This window comes from Pongo abelii, chromosome 4 (assembly GCF_028885655.2).
Source record: "Pongo abelii isolate AG06213 chromosome 4, NHGRI_mPonAbe1-v2.0_pri, whole genome shotgun sequence".
Classification (NCBI taxonomy): domain Eukaryota; kingdom Metazoa; phylum Chordata; class Mammalia; order Primates; family Hominidae; genus Pongo; species Pongo abelii.
In genome coordinates this window covers 146,352,435-146,372,153 of record NC_071989.2, presented here as the reverse complement: position 1 = coordinate 146,372,153, position 19,719 = coordinate 146,352,435, and the positions used below count along the sequence as shown (strand labels likewise).

Here is a 19,719-nt window from a genome sequence, read left to right as displayed (position 1 = left end):
CTCGACTCCCCCCATCCCATTCTAGCACATACACCCTGATTTCTCTGCTTCCGTTTATAAATAGAATTGCTGGAAGAATTGTCTGTGTCTCTTTTCTTTAGCTCTTCTCCTCCCATTCTCTCTTAAATTCACTGCAGCAATCCTTTCCTCTGACCATTCATTCCTCTGAAATAGCTTTTGCAAGTCACCAGTGATGTCTGTTGAATGTTTTACTTGACCTAACAGTAAAGTTTGATTCAATTAATTACTCCCACTACCTTGATATACTTTTTTCACTTGACATTCAGGATATCTCACTCTGTTTTTTTTTTTCCTGCACTGGCTGTTCTTTCTCATTCCCCTCTGCTGATTGCTCTTCCTCTTCTGAATCTCTTAAATTTGGAATGGCCCAGGTCCCATTTCTCAGATTGCTTATTTTTATTCACTTCCTTGGTAATCTTGTTTAGTCTAATGGCTCTAACTACGATCTATATGCTACTGATTCCCAAATTGGTATCTCCAGTCCAGACCTGTTTTGGAACTTTAGATTGCTGTATCCAACTAGGCACCCAACATTTCCACTGGTATATTTTTACCAAGCATCTGTTGAGTAGGAAAGATTTCTTTCCTTACCCATCATTAGGTTCATAGCTGAGGCACCTGTAACAGAAGACATTAACAAGAGAAAAGCATGCACATTTATTTAATGTAAGTTTTACATGACATGAACACCTTCAGAAATCAAGACCCACAGAAACAGACACACCTGTGTATTTTAATGCTTTGGTTTGATGAAAAGTGGACAGTGGTGCAGATGAATAATTAGACAAAGAGGATGATAAATAAAGGGCGGCTGATTAACCAAGGCCTGTTTGTTCAGATTGTTTTCTATGTCACTGTGTATTCAGAGATAAGGGTATTCCTTTCATCCAGGTGTAGGGTAGATACTTCTGGAATGAAGGTTTTGTTGTTGTTGTTGTTGTTGTTGTTGTTGTTGTTGTTTTGAGATGGAGTTTCACTCTTCTTGCCCAGGCTGGAGCAGTGGCGCAATCTCAGCTCACCGCAACCTCTGCCTCCCGAGTAGCTGAGATTACAGGCGCCTGCCACCATGCCCGGCTAATTTTTTGTATTTTTAGTTGAGACAGTTTCACTATGTTGGCCAGGCTGGTCTTGAGCTCCTGACCTCGAGTGATCTGCCTGCCGTGGCCTCCCAAAGTGCTGGGATTACAGGCGTGAGCCACCACGCCCAGCCAAAGGTTTTATGACTTACTTCAGAAGATAAGTCTGACCACTTTTTACTGTTTCTACTGACACCCTGCAGTTCTAAACTGCCATCCTCTCACCTGGATTAACATTGCCTCCTAATTAATCTCCTCATCTTTGTTTCCTGATGGTGTGTTCTCAACACAGAGCCAGAATGATCCTTTTAAGAGGAAAATTAGATAATGCCACTTCTCTTCCTAAAACCTTCCAGTGCCATCTAGCTATCAAAATATAGCTATGGGCACTACGGAATATTGGCTGTGATAGTCAGGATTGAGACAGCTAAATCATAAGTCCTGTCTGGATTGCTTATTTGTGGATATCTCCTTAGCTTAACATTCTTACCTAGTCTTGCAGATACTTCCTCAATTTTACCAAATCTCCTCATCACTGTCTGTTTATGGCTGGCCCTCCCACTTACCCACCCACTCTAGTCTCTGAACTTTTTGTCCTTTCTCCCTGCTTCGCATTCCGCCCCACTTTTTTTTTTTTCCTGAGATGGAGTCTGTCTCTGTTGCCCAGGCTGGAGTGCAGTGGCACAGTCTCAGCACAGTACAGCCTCTGCCCTCCGGGTTCAAGCCATTCTCCTGCCTCAGCCTCCCAGGTAGCTGGGATTACAGGCATGTGCCACCACGCCCGGCTAATTTTTGTATTTTTAGTAGAGATGGGGTTTCACAGTATTGGCCAGGCTGGTCTCAAACTCCTGAGCTCAAGTGATCTGTGTGCCTCAGCTTCCCAAAGTGCTGAGATTACAGGCGTGAGCCACTGCACCTGGCCCCCTCCCCACTTTAGATAGTGTTATAATTATTTTATATATCTTTTAATTTTTATTTTTAGAGACAAGATCTCACTCTTTCCCAGGCTGGAGTGCAATGGTGTGATCATACGCACTGTAACCTCAAACTCCTGGCCTCAAGCGATTTTCCTATCTCAATCTCCTAAAATGTTGGGATTACAAGCATCAGGCACCATGCCCAGCCATATCTTTTATATTACTAGTCTGTTTATTGTCTGTCTCCCACTGTTAGATTAAAACTTCATGGGGCCACTCACAGTGGCTCATACCTGTAATCCTGGCACTTTGGGAGGTCATGGTGAGAGTGTCATTTGAGCCTGGGAGTTTGAAACCTGCCTGTGCAATATAAGGACAACCCATCTGTACAAAAATGGTAAAAAAAAAAAAAAAAAATTAAAAAAAATTAGCCAGGTGTAGTGGTGCTCCCCTGTGGTCCCAGCTACTTGGGAGGCTGAGGTGGGAAGATCACCTGAGCCCAGGAGGAAGGCTGCAGGGCATGGTGATCACACCACTGCAGTTCAGCGTGGGCAACATGATGAGACCCTATCTTTGAAGAAAAAAAAAAAAAAACTTCATGAGGGCTGAGATTTTTGTCGTTTTGTTCTTTATTACATCCCTATTATCTAGAACACTTAATAGGTATTCATTAAGCATTTGTTGAATGTAAGACCAGAATAGCATCTGGCACATAGTAAGCTAGTAAGCAACTCGGTAAATAATTTGTTGAATGAAATTGGTGTATCAGGCTGGGCGCAGTGGCTTACGCCTGTAATCCTAGCACTTTGGGAGGCTGAGGCAGGTGGATTGCTTGAGTCCAGGAGTTCAAGGCCAGCCTGGGCAACATGGTGAAACCCCGTCTCTACAAAAAATAAAAATTAGCCAGGCGTGGTGGCGTACGCCTGTAGTCCCAGCTACTTGGGAGGCTTAGGTGGGAGGATTGCTTGAGCCTGGGAGGTAGAGGTTGCAGTGAGCTGAGATTGTGCCACTGCACTGCAGCCTGGGTGACAGAGTGAGATCCTGTCTCAAAAAAAAAAAAAAAAAAGAAAGAAAGAAAGAAAGAAATTAGTGTATCAATTACTTTATAAAGAGAGCAGGAATTAATTCTTTCTAAAATTGTTTTTAGGAAACCTTTATGAATGATGCGTTCTTGGCCTTGAAAAGCCTGTCACCATTTCTTCCCCCCAACCCCAGCTAAGAAGTTCAGTGATACTCTTATTATTTGAATAAGTTAGTTCAGTTGGGCGATACACAGTAATACCTGTTCACTTGGACAGTACAAGCAAAAATACCTGATTTAAGTTTTCTTTCTTTTTTTTTTTTTTCTTGAGACGGAGTTTCGTTCTTGTCGCCCCGGCTAGAGTGCAGTGGTGTGATGTGGGCTCACTGCAACCTCCGCCTCCTAGGTTCAAGTGATTCTCCTGCCTCAGCCTCTTGTGTACCTGGGATTACAGGCATGTGCCACCACGCCTGGCTTTTTTTTTTTTTTTTTTTTTTAAGTGGAGACGGGATTTCTCCTTATTGATCAGGTTGGTCTCGAACTCCTGACCTCAGGTGATCCTTCCGCCTTGGCCTCCCAAAGTGCTGGGATTACAGGCGTGAGCCACCGTGCCCAGTTGATTTAAGTTTTCAATGACTTGATAATCTAGGTTGTACATGCACATACTTTCTAATACAGAATATGACTAGTGCTATTAGGGCACTATAGTCTTGCAGAAGAGAGGAAAGAACTTCTGGCCAGGGTAGTTATGGAAGGTCTTGGAGTGAGGGGCATTTTGAACTTGGCTTTTTATAGGGCTGGATTTGGTTCAAGATTTGTGAAAGAGACTAAAATGAGTAGTGTAAGTAAAGATTACAGGGAAATGTTGAATGTTAATGAAGCAGAGCTACTTGTAGAACTCAGGGTATTGTGGGAGGATATATAGGAGAAGATAATTCTGGAATATTGGTAGATTTGGGTCATGCGTAGAGCCTGGAATACTATCTTAAGAATTGTAGATTTTCTCAGTAGAAGAAAAATATAGAAAACTTTGAAGCAGAGGGAATGATGTACTCAGATATGTATTTTAGGAAGAAGGTTTTTGTAGTAGTCATAAAAAGTTTGTAGGAAAGATTGGAGGTAAGGACAACAACAATCAGTAGGCTTTTTGCACTGTATTTGGTGAGCACTTAAAATATCTGAGCTGGTGGGCATGGTGGCTTATGCCTGTAATCCTAGCACTTTGGGAGGCCTAGGTGGGCGGATCACCTGAGGTCAGGAGTTCGAGACCAGCCTGGCCAACATGGTGAAACCCCATCTCTACTAAAAATACAAAAATTGGCCGGGCATGGTGGCACATGCTTGTAATCCCAGCTACTCGAGAGGCGGAGGCAGGAGAATCTCTTGAACCCAGGAGGAGGAGGTTGCAGTGAGCCGAGATTATGCCACTGCACTCCAGCCTGGGTGAAAGAGTAAGACCCTGTCTCAAAAAAAAAAAAAAAAAAAAAAAAGTCTGAACTGTGAGCCCTAGGGAAGGAAGGAAAAAATAGAGAAAATTCCAAAGGTGAAAATGATTAAGATTTAGGTGCAAACTGGGGCAAGAAACACAGACACTAAGAGATTGGAAAAGAGGTCAGTGTTGCAGAACTAGAATATCAAGGTGGTTTATATGAAGCAGATGTTGAGGTCTTGAGCTGTGGCTGGTGGTGGAGGCTCATTTTGTCTGTGAGTGAATGCCATTGCCAAAGCAGTGACTTGAGTAAGAGAATAAATGGGGATTGAAGAAACCCTTGGGGGAACCTCTGTATTCTAGCACTTTGGAGGAAAAAAAGCAGCCATGACCATAGCAGTTGGGAATGTCAAAGAGGATGGGATTTTTTCCTGAGTCTGAAAGTTGGTCAAAACAGAGAGGTAAAAGGAGAAAAAAGGTGGTGGGAAGCAAAGGTACAAAAATAAGAAGAGTAAGTTTAATTTTATTTGCTTGCTAGGGGTGTTAAAAGTCTAATGAAATGGCTTTTTTTTTCTTTGCCTTTGCTGTTGAATTTAAGAAACCCAGGAACAATATATTTAATGCTGGTGAGGGTAGGTTAAGATAAGTGGTCTTATACAGACATTGGAAGTATAAATTGCTGTAAACTTCCTGGAAAACACATTTAACAGTAAGAACAAAAGACCTTAAACCTTTGATACACAAATTTCAAAATCTAGGACTGTTTCCTAAGGAAATACATACAAATCAGAGGTGTGTGCAAAGATTTTTCTACTAGAATTCTTACTGGGGGTTTATTTGCAGGAAAAAAAAAAAGGGAAACACAAAAAGTCCTAAATGGAAAATGATTAGATAAATCATAGTATATCCATATAATAGGATATTGTTGAGTCATTTAAAATTATTTTAAAGGCCCAAGTAATAGTTGTGAGGTAAAGTTATTTTGAAAAAACAAAACAAAACAAAACATACAAAACCAAGTGTAGATTACTAAAGCTAATGCAGTCCCAATTTCTTTGTGTGCATGCACTGCATGTGTGTGTGGCACATAGTCAAAAGGCCAAGTCAGAATATTCACAGTGGCCTTCTGGCTGATAGATTATGGATGATTTTACTTTTCTTCATATGTTCTTATATTTAGGTTTCCAACAGTTTCTCTGATTTATAATCAATTTAAGCAAAAGATTCCAATTAAAGAAAATTTATTGGATTTAGTGATAGAAATTATTGGTAAAGAAAGAGGAGCTTTGGTAGGTAGAGGATTTCATGGTTGAGAATGAGTATCAGTTGAGTAGGTAGAAGCTGCAGTGTGTGGAATGCCTTTTGGACAAGTTTTGCATTGAAATTAAAAGGAAAGAGAAGGCCGGGTGCAGTGGTTCACGCCTGTAATCCCAGCACTTTGGGAGGCTGAGGTGGGCGGATCACGAAGTCAGGAGATGGAGACCATCTTGGCTAACACGGTGAAACCCTGTCTCTACTAAAAATACGAAAAATTAGCCAGGTGTGGTGGCAGGCGCCTGTAGTCCCAGCTACTTGGGAGGCTGAGGCAGAATGGCATGAACCCGGGAGGCGGAGATCGTGCCACTGCACTCCAGCCTGGGCAACAGAGCAAGATTGTCTCAAAAAAAAAGAAGAGTTGAGCAGTCTGGTTGTGGAAGAGATATTCCCCTCTTCCCCACCCCTGCCCCCCATTTCTGCTTTCTTGATACAGGATGGAGATTTGAGCATGTCAGTAGGAATCAGTCACTAGATAGGGAAAGACTAAAAAATTTCAGAAAGAAAAAAAACCAGGGTAGTTAGGGGAACACTGCATAGAGGGGGTTGGGAGTGAGAGATGGAAGGAAGGTGATTCAGCATGCAAGTTGAGTGACTATTCCTAAATAGGAAAAGCTACTTTTAATCTTTAGTAAAAGGGGATATATAGAATATTTTTTTAAGTGAGAGGTGTTTTGGGGACTTAATTCAGATGGCTTTGACCATTTTAAAATGAAATGCATTTGCAGAGGGTGAGGAGACAGGAATTGGGTTTGGATCTGAAGAAATAGGTAAAGTTTTGCAAGAGTCTCTGTGGAGAGAAATCAGACAGAACTGAGTCACCAGATATTTGAGAACCAATGGAGGTGTAACTGAAGTTTGATGACATGAATTTGTAGTGAGCCAACTAGGAAGGTATGTTAAGTGACACATTTTCTTGTAGCATCTGTCTGGAGGACAGAAAGCTGGTCATAAACTAGACCACATTGGTAAGGACATTGACTAAATAGCTTTGAAATAGTTAGCCAGGGTACAGAGTACATGTTGGGTGGATTAGAAATTTAGAATGAAGTTTTCAAGCGGTGACAGTAAGGTGAAGAAGTTGCAGAAGAGGGGAATATTAGTTGGACAGGATGTATGAGTTTCAAATGTATTATGGCGTGGCATGAGGGGAATATTAGTTGGACAGGATGTATGAGTTTCAAATGTATTATGGCGTGGCATGATTCAGGTGGCTTTGGTAGAAAGTAACTTGTGTCTAGGAAAGTGTAAGGCTAGATAGAGTAGGAGTCAGCAAACTTTTTGTGTAAAGGTCTAGACAGTAAATATTTTAGGCATTGTGGGTATATAGTCTCTGCCACAACTACTTAACTCTGCTATTGTAGCATGGACACAGCCAGAAAAAACCGTAAGAAATGAGCATGGCTGTGTTCCAATAAAATTTAATTTATGGACACTAAAATTGAATTTCCTGTCATTTTCACTTCACAGAATATCATTATTCTTTTGATTCTCCCTTCTACCCCCAATCATTTAAAATGTAGAAACCCTTCTTAGCCAAGTGACCATGCAAAAACTGGCAACAGGTTGGATTTGTCTAGTATGCTGTAGTTTGCCAACACCTGGGCTAGAATATTGTAAGGAGATCAACATTTTAGACATAAAAGATAATATTGGAGATTTGTTTTCTCTGAAATTGACTTGCAGTGTTAAGGAAAACAAATTGCTTTTTAACGTTTCAAAGCTGATCACATAAACTTATGAGTACTAGGTGCTACATAAACCACAGTCCCACAATGTATTGGTTAGCCAGGCTGAAATTAATCTTAAGGAATCTTTTTTTTTTTTGAGACAGAGTCTCAGTCTCGCCCAGGCTAGAGTGCAGTGGCACGATCTCGGCTTGCTGCAACCTCTACCTCCCAGGTTCAGGTTCAAGTGAGTCTCATGCCTCAGCCTCCCAAGTAGCCGGGATTAAAAGTGTGTGCCACCACACCTCGCTAATTTTTGTACTTTTTTTTTTTAGTGGAAACTTATATATATTGTGACTTTCTTTTACATTGACTTTTTTTTTTTTTTTTTTTTTTTGGAGACAGAGTCTCGCTCTGTCGCCCAGATTGGAGTGCAATGGCGTGATCTCGGCTCCCTGCAACCTCTGCCTCCTGGGTTCAAGCGATTCTCCTGCCTCAGCCTCCCGAGTAGCTGGGATTATAGGCACACGCCACTACGCCTGGCTAATTTTTGTATTTTTAGTAGAGATGGGGTTTCATCATGTTGATCAGGTTGGTCTCGAACTCCTGACTTCATGATCCGCCCTCCTCAGCCTCCAAAAGTGCTGGGATTACAGGTGTGAGCCACCGCGCCCGGCCTACATTGACATTTTTATAGAAATATTAAGTCTTTTAATTCTATTTTTTGAGACAGGGTCTTGCTTTGGTCACCCAGGCTGCAGTGCAGTGGCATGATCACAGCTCACTGCAATCTCAGCCTCCCAGGCTCAAGCAATCCTCCCACCTCACCTTAACAAACAGCAGTGACTACAGGTGCATGCCATCACACCTGGCTAATTTTTAATTTTTTTGTAGAGAAGGAGTCTCACTTTGTTGCCTGGGCTGGTCTTGAACTCCTGGCTTCAAGCAATTCTCCCACCTCAGCCTCTGAAAATACTGGAATTACAGATGTGAGCCACCATGATGAGTCTCGTCTTTTCTGTTTCCAATTGTCTACATCCACATTTTTCTGTTGGGTTGTCAGTATTTTTCCTTTTTGGTTTGTACGTTTTTTTTTTGAGACAGAGTCTCGCTTTGTTGCCCAGGCTGAAGTGCAGTGGCGTGATCTCAGCCCACTGCAACCTCCGCCTCCTGGGTTCAAGCAGTTCTCCGCCTCAGCCTCCCGAGTAGCTAGGATTGCAGGCACCTGCCACCACGCCCAGCTAACTTTTGTATTTTTACTACAGACCGGGTTTCACCATCTTGGCCAGGCTGGTCTTGAACTGCTGACCTGTGATCCACCCACCTTGGCCTCTCGAAGGGCTGGGATTACAGGCATGAGCCACTGCGCCTGGCCATATTTTTTATTTATTAAGGAACTTACCTACTTTCTTACGATCAGTCGCAAATACTTGTTTCCAGTTTTTTTGTCTTTTGACTACTTAAAGTCATTTTTGATGGTGTTAAACTTTATCGTCTTTTTTTTTTCCTTTTTTTAGATTTTAGGTTTTAATGTCATAGTTGGGAAGGCCTTCCCTATTCTGAGATTATAAACTAACTTTGTTCTTTTAAAAAAATACTTCTGTGGTTTCATTTTCTACGTTTGAATGTTTGACCCATTTGGAATTTATCATGGTGTAAGATGTGAAGAGCGGATTCAGCTGTTTGTCCTACATGTTTACCTAGATATCCTAGCACCTTAATTTTTTGAATAATATATCTTTTTGCCACCAATATGAAATGCCACCTTTATTATAAACTAAATGCCTGGATACATTTGTAATAAAAGTGGTGTTTCAAATCAGTTGAGTGTGTTTCTCATTCATTCACCAGCAATGAGTGACAGTGCCACATTCTTGCCAGTATTTGGTAGTGTTAGTGTTTTGGATTTTGGCCATTCTGATAGATGTGTAATGGTATCTTGTTTGAATTTTGAGTTTCCTAATGACGTACGATGATGAGTTTTTCATATGCTATGTGTATATCTTCTTTAGTGAGGTGTTTATTCAGGTCTTTTGCCCATTTTTTAATTGGATTGTTTTCTTATTGTTGAGTTTTAAGAGTTTCTCTCTTTCCCTCTCTCTCTTTCTCTCTCTCTCTCTCTCTCTATATATATATATATATAAATCTATTTCTTTTTTTTTTTTTTTTGAGACCTAGTCTCTGTCACCCAGGCTGGAGTGCAGTGGTGCAATCTCGGCTCACTGCAACCTCCGCCTTCTGGGTTCAAGTGATTCTCCTGCCTCAGCCTCTCATGTAGCTGGGATTACAGGCATGTGCCACCACGCCCAGCTAATTTTTGTGTTTTTAGTAGAGACGAGGTTTTGCCATGTTGGCCAGGCTGGTCTTGAATGCCTGACCTCAGGTGATCTGCCCACCTCGGCCTCCCAAAATGCTGGGATTACAGGCGTGAGCCACCACACCTGGCCTATATTTTGGATAAGCTTATCCAATAGGTTTTTGCAAAATAGAATTTTTTTTGAAATGTGCTACTAGATTCCGTAGTAAATATTTAGGAGTTTTATCTGATACAAAGAGATTATTCACTATAGATTTTGAATAGGTATAAGTTGTACAGTAATCAATATTTTGGGAGTTGAAAGTGTATGAAGGTGAAAAAAAAAAAGTGTATGAAGTTGAATAGCCTGATTAGAACTTACATCAAAATACCTGGATTTATCATCAGTAAAATCCATTCATTTCTGGGCACCTTCATTGATGGTGCCCCTTCAAAACTTAGAATTATTCATACCTTGCAAACACTGAGAAACTGCTTTATCTCCTTTCAGAAGTGGAGACCAGAAGTATTTATAAACTCTAGCAGATAGTCAAGAGGAAGAGAAGGCTATAAATTTGATGTGTACTAGTCTTAAGACCTCATCAGTTTTGATCATATTAATTCAGTAGAAGAGAGAGAGTAGGCTAGATAGAAGTATATCAATGTGCAATTTATTGCGTGTTTGTTCAGCAAATGAAAGGTACAGAATGGAGTGGAGATATGCAGCCTATTTAATAGAAGTAACTAGCATGTTTGAGCCAAAGGTAAGTGAGAGAAATGGGAAGATGCAGAACTAAGCAATGTGGGTGCACCAATTATGGACCCCTAAGGAAGGGATGGAGACCAGAGGAATTACCGGAAATGCCTGTCAGGTTTTAATTAACTCTTGGCAGTAATCTCCGATAGCTCCTAAGATATTGCTAATATGACTGTGCTGTATCTCCTGCTTCTCCTGCCGCTGCCACTGCCACTGCCAAAGCTCTCTAACTTATCTGAATTGAGACCACAGCACCTTAGCTTTCCTTTGCAGACCTTAATGTTTGTGGATGGGCACATGGGAGGAAGTGGGGAGAAGGTATGGGTTATTTTGCCTGCTGATATTTTATTTTATTTATTTTATTTATATATTTTATATTTTTTTGAAACAGAATCTCGCTCTGTCGCCCAGGCTGGAGTGCAGTGGCATAGTCTCCACTCACTGCAATCTCCTCCTCCCCACTGGGTTCAAGCGATTCTTGTGCCTCAGCCTCCTGAGTAGCTGGGATTACAGGCTCACACTACTGCACCTGGCTGATTTTTGTATTTTTAGTAGACGGGATTTCACCATGTTGGCCAGGCTGGTCTTGAACTCCTGACCTCAAGTGATCCACCCGCCTTGGCCTCCCAAAGTGTTGGGATTACAATTGTGAGCCTCTGTGCCTGGCCAATATAGATGCTTTTTCTTATAAGCTATTTCTTTTGATTGTCTATGGTAACTCTAAGGTAGTCAAGTAAATTATTGTTATTCTCATATTTGTGATGAGAAAGGCAGAGCTAGGGCTTGAATTTGGTTCTTTTGAGTGGGATACCAAGGTTCTGTTTGTTTGTGATGGAGTCTTGCACTGTCATCCAGACTGGAGTGCAGTGGTGCAGTCTTGGCTCACTGCAGCCTCTGCTTCGTGGGTTCAAGCAATTCTCCTGTCTCAGTCTCCCAAGTAGCTGCGCCTACAGGTGTGTGCTACCACGCCCGGCTAATTTTTGTATTTTTAGTGGAGATGGGGTTTTGCCATGTTGGCCAGGCTGGTCTCGAACTCCTGATCTCAAGTGATTTGCTCGCCTCAGCCTCCCAAAGTGCTGGGATTACAGGTGTGAGCCACTGTGCCTGGCCCCAAGGTTCATTTTAAATATTGGGTCTGGTTGTACGCAGTGGCTCATGCCTGTAATCCCAGGACTTTGGGAGGCTGAAGACAGGTGGATCACTTGAGGTCAGGAGTTCAAGACCAGCCTGGCCAACATGCCAAAACCCATCTCTACTAAAATTACAAAAAAATTAACCTATTCAACATGCTGAAACCCCATCTCTGCTAAAAATACAAAACAATTAGCCAGGTGTACTGGTACCACACCTGTAGTCCCAGCTACTTGGGAGGCTGAGGCAGGAGAATCGCTTGAACCCGGGAGATGGAGTTTGCAGTGAGCCTGCATGAACCTCACTCTGGCCTGGATGACAGAGTGAGACTGTCTCAAAATTTTTTTTTAAGTAAATAAATAAAAATTAAATATTTGGTCTGGGTAATGGTTATTTCATGTGCCCAGAAACCTTCAGAATGTAAAGCTATCTTCTAGAGCAGAGATCCTCAACATTTTTGGAACCAGGGACTGGTTTTGTGGACAACAGTTTTTCCATGGACGGTGGATAGGGGGTTGGGGTTTGGGGATGAAACTGTTCTACCTCACATCATCAAAGCATTAGTTAGATTCTCATAAGGAACACACAACCTAGATCCCTTGTTTGCACAGCTCACAATAGGGTTCACGCCTCTATGAGAATCTAATGCTACCACTGATATGACTGGAGGCGGAGCTCATGCCATAGTGCTCACTCCCCACTCCCCCGGCTGCTCACCTCCTGCTGTGTGGCCTGGTTCCTAACAGGCCACGGATCGGTACCGGTCCAGGGGTTGGGGACACCTGTTATTGATCATAAAAGTTAACGAAGTCTGATTTCTGTATCAGTGGTTCTCACACTTTGGGTCTCAGGGACTCCTTCATACTCTTAAAAATATTGAAGATCCCAAAGAGCTTTTGTTTACATAGGTATATCTATCAGGATTTACCATATTAGGAATTAAAACTGAGAAATTTAAAAAACATTAATTTACTTTAACATAAACTAATTTATGGTAACGTAAGTAAGGTTGCTCTTTTCCACAATAGACAACTGTTTTCATAAAATTTTTTAAGTTTGAGGAGTGGCATTGTTTTACATAGCTAGAAATATTGTTGATACCTGTTTGACTTACAGAAGACAGCTGGATTCTCGTATATGCTTCTGCATTTAGTCTGTTGCTGTTACACTGTTTTGTTGAAGCATCTGAGACAGCCTCACCGATGTGTAGTTTGAAAAGGGACTAGTATTTTAACAGCTTTTTTGCAGATTCTTATGGACCTTCTTTCATGCTAAACAAAACTGGACAAGTGGTACTTTCTAAAGAAGAATCGGAGAGTCTGGGAAGTATCGAACCTTTTGTTTGTTTGAAAGGTGATCGTCAAAAACACCAAAACGTTCATGTATTTTGTAGTAATTCTCTGGGTATTTGTATTAGACTTGGTAGGTTTTTAGTTTGGGGGGAATAGGGATGAGATGGTGTCACTAAGCTTGTTGGAAAATGGGAGAGTTTTCTCTTGTGGGGACTTTCTTTGTGGAAAATAGTTATTCAAATATACAAAGGACCCTGGTGAACTCCTCTATGACTCCTGTCTTACCTACAAGAAGTCACCAAACTTGTATCTTTGTGGCTGAGGAGAAATAAAGCAAGCAGCAGTTGGCAAGCAGGATCAGAAGACCATCATTTTGGAGGAGAGAATTCTAAGGAAGAAGGATGGTAGTGGTGATATATATTACCTAATAGAGTAGAGAGAAATGCAGTGTACCTGCTATACTTCATATGACCCAGGTTTTGAGGGAAGATAAATTACTTTCTGTAAAAAGAGATGCTAAGTACTACAGACTGTTATAAATGATAGCTAATTAGGGGTGTTTGACTAATCTGTATTCTAATATCCTAATTTAGATTGGCAGCTTCTTCTCATATCTGAGTATTGGGAGCTCCATTAATACATGGTGGTGTTCTTTTTGTCAGTCTGTAGGTATATTGTTAGAGCCATGCAGTGACCATGGTGATAGTGAAGATGGCTGTCTTGAGAGGTAAGCATTTTTTCTTGTTGCTAATTAATCATTTTGAGAATTGGAGCTCTTCACAGATTTTTAAGGTGATTTTTTTAGATGAACATCCATTATAAATATATAGTTTAGATAATCTTAAACAGCCTTCTTGTTATAATGGTAGGCATAAAGGATATTAAATACCCATAAATATTTGGATTTGTACAGGTTCAGACGGTGGTTATAACTTGGAAAACATTCAGAGGGAAAAACAGCCTTTTTGGAGATTTTTAAATCTTTCAGTTGATTGTGGAACAATTGGGAATTTACTGATATTCTGAGTATACCTGTCAGTGAGTTATTTCATGGTCTTGTAACTGTGTATAACTAACTGAGAGATACTGTATTTGATTCAACAAATATGTATAGGATGTTTTTCTTCCTCTTTGAATTTATCCTTGGTGTGTCTCAGTACACTCTTAGGCAGCTGGTGCTTTTTTAACCTCTTTGGCTGGCTGTAATGGTAGAGAAATACTGGAGGCAACGAGTATTTCGACTAATGTAGAGTCTCAATAGATAGCCTCTTTGAGTAGAAGCTTTCTAGAATGTTTTAGGTCACAGAGTAAGATTTGGGTTCTTGTTACCCTTTGCATCAGTCTTCAAGACGCTGCCAAAAAGTATAACTTTCTTAGGAAGGTGATTTGAGATTCTGAAAACACTTCAGTAATGAAGTTGCAGGCTAGATTATAAATATTGAGAGATCCCAGACAGTATACTAATTTGCTAACAGCCTGTTGGCCAGGACATATTTGTATTCTATTGTTTCTTTTAATTATAAGTAGGAAGGCTGTTCTTTAAGGGTAAGCAAATTCTTTGGAGCCACGTCTCTGGAGCCTCCCCATACTCTGAAGGTCCACAGATTTCCTGCTTATAGCAGTTCCTTGTCCTTCCTTTCAGGAGGCAGGAATCATCCTCTTCCAGCCCAGGGAGTATTGGAGCTATGGGCTGAAGATATAAGATTAACAGCATTAACAGGCACCCCCAGAATGATGACATCTGGATTTGGTAGAACAATAAGGACCCATTTAGTGAGGACTCTTCTGTTGTTGTTGTTGTTGCTTTTTTTGGAAAAAGCTCTTTCCTCTTCAACTTCAACTGTGTATAAGTTAGCAAACTGGTTTTTAGATCCAAAGAGTACCTTGGTTAGGTGGATTACATTTTGTATGTTTAACATTCATGCTTCTCAAATGTAGGTGATTAGGTCTTTTAGGCTGCTAAGGTAGTAATTACTCATCCTACCATTTGCTCCTACTCTAAGCAAAGGAATGCCTTTAAGCTTATCAGAGCATTTAGTTCATTTCTTATTCTCAGCAAGAATAAGGTAATTATCTATATGAGAAGATGACTTGCCATATTTAGATCAAGGCATGTCTCCTGAGTGCATACTCTGTTATGGCCAGTTAGAAGTGACATCTCGATGTGTCATTGTAAATTGCCACGGTGTCTTTGGGGGAAAAGAACTTTCCCCCAGTAGGCATATTGATAATCTACTGTATAATAGCAGGTGCTCTCTTGACTGGTAAAATAGTTACAGATCACTTATGACAGCTTGCTGTAACACTTGTTCTAAATAAGGGTTAGTTTTTCTGGGGAAACAAAAGGTGGATTGAAATTTTTTAAAATTTCCTTTTAGTATGTTACTGTTATATTTTGAGGAGGGAAAGGTTTAGAAGTAGTAACCTTCTTTGATTGGAAGTAGTATCCTTGTGATAGAATACAGTCAAATTTAAAGTAAAAGACATAGTGATACCTTTTTAAAAAGTTTTCTTTGAAAGTCTCAAGAATGGAGAGAATAGAGCTGTTTATTTGGTTAAAACATTTATTTTATAAAATGTTTATTATACATTCATTCTTTTGGGTTTCTACTTACTGTGGATTTTAGTTTTCATTTTATAAAGGTTTTTCTTTTTTGCTGTGGTTTGTGGGGTGGAGTAGGGATTGTTACTTGATTTTTCTAAACCCGAAGTGATTCTGTGGATCTTTTCAGTATTGTGTGATTTTTCAGTTATAGGGCTCCAAAGAATGGGCATATGTCCAGTTGGCATTTTCTCCTCGCACATTGTAAATGCTAACTGTGTTGTGGAGTAGAGGAATCTAGGTAAGAAATATATAATGTTAGTAGCCTTTTTATTCTTAATATACTAACAACTTTACTTGTATTTTTAGGGAAGAATATTTATTATTTGACAGTGATAAATTGTCGCACTTGATTCTGGTAAGAACTATTTTTTGTCTTAGTCTTTAAAAACTTGCCTAGGCTTAAACTGTCTGTTATGTCTGGTCTTTAACGTGGGTTAGCTAGGTTTAAAGATTTAAATATAAATACTCTTATCAAATATTTTACAGTTAAACAGCAACTTAATTTGCCACTTTTGGTTACAAGAGACTTGGTTATGAAAACACTTTCCTGAATTTGGGATCCAAACTTGTCTTCCAATAAGACATATTCTAAAACTGCATGTTTATATTTGAAAATAGTTTGCACAGTGGGAGTGGGACAGTTGGCTGTATAGGCACAGTAAACTAATGAAGACTACACTTGGATATGTGCTGGATGTGTTTAAGCTGGGTGTGAAAAGCTTCCGTACTTGTGAAATGTATTCTTTATTTTAAAATACAGGATTCTAGTAACAAGATATGTGATTTGAATGCCAACACTGAATCAGAAGTACCAGGAGGTCAGAGTGTTGGTGTTCAAGGGGAAGCAGCATGTGTCAGTATTCCACATTTAGATCTGAAGAATGTTTCTGATGGTGATAAATGGGAAGGTAATTTTACCCACACACATTATTTTCCTGATAATGTTACTTGTAACCGAAATTACCCTAAGCAATGATAAGACTACATCCCTTTTCTGGATAACCTTATTCATCTTGATCTTCTGTTCTCTCTTTCATGTAAGATGAACAAGTGGGTGTTTTTAGTGAAACAGTGAGATTTTGGGGCAGCATCTCATATGAACTAGAAGTTCTTGTCTGATCCATCAACAGCTTTGAAAATGGATGTTACAACTGATTTTTTTAAAAAGTCACCCAGCATATGTTTTTGTTAGTATTTAAATCAGGTGCTATCTCCCAGTCCTTGAAAGCCCAGTATGTTAAGGCTTAGGGATCTCACCAGTTTAAACAGAGCGCGTATAATTACCTTGTCCTTAGTATCATCAGTAGTACTTTTTTGAAAAATGACCTTCAAGGGTACTTCTAAACAAATATTGTACCATATTCCTGTATTTCTGTCTTAGGTTATGAAGGTATGGTGCAGGGGACTCTAAAAATTTGCACAAAGAAGTTAAAATTTAACAAGCAAACAACATGTGTATATGCATTTCTCAAAACTCAGCAAATACATAGATTTTTGTGTTTCTTTGTATATAAAGTTCTCTTTTTACTTCAAGAGAATAAAAAACTGTAAACAAATGCTGAACTTCAGTGGATGATTTGCATGCTGGAGTGTTTATGGGGAAATTTACTGATACCTGCAGTTTACTCTGAAATCCGTGAAAAAAATAAGATGGTTAATGGGATGGATAAATGTTATAAAGCAAGTATAGTAGAATGTTAATGGTAGATTATAATTGGTATATGTATATTCAGTGTAAAGTTCTTTCAGTTTTGCTATGTATTTGTAAACTTTCAAATAAAATGTTGAGTGGGGGTGGGAAACAAGCAATAAATTTGGATCTAGGTGTTTTACTTTGGTAAAGAGACAATGAGATAACTCAAGAATCTTAAGCAGAGTTACATATTCATTCATTTGGATGAAGATCCCTGGATTGTCTCACCTTTGGCAAGTATCTGTTGGCATACGCTGGCAATAACAGGAATTCTAATGCCAGTGCCATGGACTCCTTTTGGCACTGTAAGTGTACTCACCTGATCGCAAATGGAGTGTGTGTGGGTCTTGTTTTTTTTTTAAGGTCTAGGCATTTTTTTTTTTTAAAGCCCCAACCAAGTCATTGTCTGTGCCAATTTTTATTGCCGTCTCCTCCCCACCCTCCTTTTTATATAGGTCTAGATGTTTGGCATGCCCAGTAGCATATTATCTGTTTTAACTTAGACTAAATTAGGAAATTGTCTTTCATTTGCTTTGTTCTGGGTTATTCAGAACATCTGGAATTTATGAAGATGCTTCCCAGTGTTGGGGGATATGTTAGCATACTGGTGGCAGCTGAAGATTAAATGTTCTTTTTTGTTATTTATTGTGGCTGAAATAAAAGGAATGGTGGTCGACAGAGCATCCCTTGGAGCATTGCTAGGAAATGAGTCTTCAAAAGAAGCAGCTGGGATTCTGATAAAGCACTTTTGGTTCTTCCTGTTAGAAGATGCAGATAAATAGTTCTTTATGATCTTTGGCCTGGGAGTCCTGATTAAATTTTAAACGTAGAAGAACAATTGTTTTTCAGCGTCTGAAGAGAATAGACCTTCTCTGTCTAGCATCAGTGTTCTTGAGTCTCCCTGAAAGAGAACCTGATACTGGACTGTCTTTTTTTTCCGTGTCAGAATCCAGCACCTATACCTTGGTATAGATGAAGGAGGTAACCTGTAGGCTGCTGATGCCTGATTTTCAGTGCCTGAGCTGCCCTGGTTCAACAGCCTAAACAAGTCTGTGTAGGTCCCCTACTTGTTCTTCCAGAAATAGGGGTCCGCGACTTTCAGAAAGCCAACAGTTACAGACACCTGAGTGAACTTCCCAGCCATGAACTGTGCATGTGCTTTGTAGAGTGGCTGTAGAACATGTTGTTTCTTCTAACTTTGTTACTAATGCGAACATTGATTGATTTTCCACAATTAGGAGTTAGGATATTCTAATTTTTTTTTTTTTTTTTGAGACGGAGTTTTGCTCATGTTGCCCAGGCTGGAGTGCAGTGGGGCGATCTCAGCTCACCGCAACTTCCGCCTCCTAGGTTCAAGCAATTCTCCTGCCTCAGCCTCCTGAGTAGCTGGGATTACAGACATGTGCCACCATGCCCGGCTAATTTTGTATTTTAGTAGAGACGGAGTTTCTCTGTGTTGGTCAGGCTGGTCTCAAACTCCCGGCCTCAGGTGATCCGCCCGCCTTGGCCTCCCAAAGTGCTGGGATTACAGGCGTGAGCCACTGTCCCCAGCCAGGAGTTAGGATATTCTAAATGAAAAAGTCTTATTTGTTTAAGAGACCAACTTACTTTAGACCCTGGATACCTTGGAATCAGACGTGCTTTGTTTGGTATGACTTTGTAGAGAAGTGGGATGACTCCAAACAGAGCCCTATGTCACTATTCCTAAGTATATAGTTTTTGTTTTGTTTTTTCCTCAGGATAAGAAAAATAGCAGAATGCAGTAGTAGTTAGCAAGCAGGTAACACATGACTGTCACCAGTATGAATTTGTAGCAGCTGTTCACAAAGTTTTGACTTTTAATGGACGTGGATACCATCTTCAGATTCTTTCCTGCTAACTCTGGAATGAAATGCAGTAGGATTTTTTCAAAGAGCAAACTAAGGGAGATTTTTTTCCTTTAAAATCATTTATACTGAAAAGCTTCAAACAGTACCTGCTTAAGAATTTCCATTTCTTCAGTTTTATGTTTGAGTTTTAATAAAATAGCACTACTTTGAGTTTTTTCCCCCCTTTTTTGCATTGCTTGCTGAAATGGAAATGTTATGTTTGTGTTTGTTAAAATCTAGTTAGTAGTAATTTCTTTTAATAAAGTTTTTGAACAGAATGCCTAACTGGTTTTAGGGAAATATTTTTGGTATCTTTGGCTTTGTGTTATGTGTATGGTTTGTTCTGACTGTGCTGTGTGTTCACTTTAGTATTTTTTGCCATTTTTTCCATTTTATTAGCGTCATCCCCTATCACTTTTCCCCTCATTGATTTCAAAACAATGCATCTGCAGAGAGATGGGGAGGGTAAGTATGGTTCACCATAGTTTAGTTTTTTTGCCTTTTTATGGTTCACTTTGTTTGTCTTTTTATTAAGCCCTTCTCCTGCTGTCCCCATATCTTACGAAAACTGTTCTGGGTTCAAAGTGAACCCAGAAAAAATTGCTGTTACTTTTGTCTTTTCTTAAAATAGG

General features: G+C 40.0%; 1 protein-coding gene across 5 annotated transcripts in view; it reads left to right on the top strand.

The window, feature by feature from the left end:
* FAM13B (family with sequence similarity 13 member B) overlaps positions 1-19,719 on the top strand; it is an 89,669-nt gene that overhangs the window by 52,599 nt on the left and 17,351 nt on the right. For 3 of the 5 annotated variants that reach the window (XM_024247213.3, XM_054556572.2, XM_024247210.3), the window contains 4 exons: positions 13,584-13,648; positions 15,833-15,881; positions 16,287-16,434; positions 19,487-19,552. In XM_024247213.3, coding sequence (XP_024102981.1) covers positions 13,584-13,648; positions 15,833-15,881; positions 16,287-16,434; positions 19,487-19,552 — 328 coding nt within the window. The remainder of the gene's footprint in view (positions 1-13,583; positions 13,649-15,832; positions 15,882-16,286; positions 16,435-19,486; positions 19,553-19,719) is intronic. The other 2 variants (XM_054556573.2, XM_024247211.3) reach the window with 1 other exon arrangement.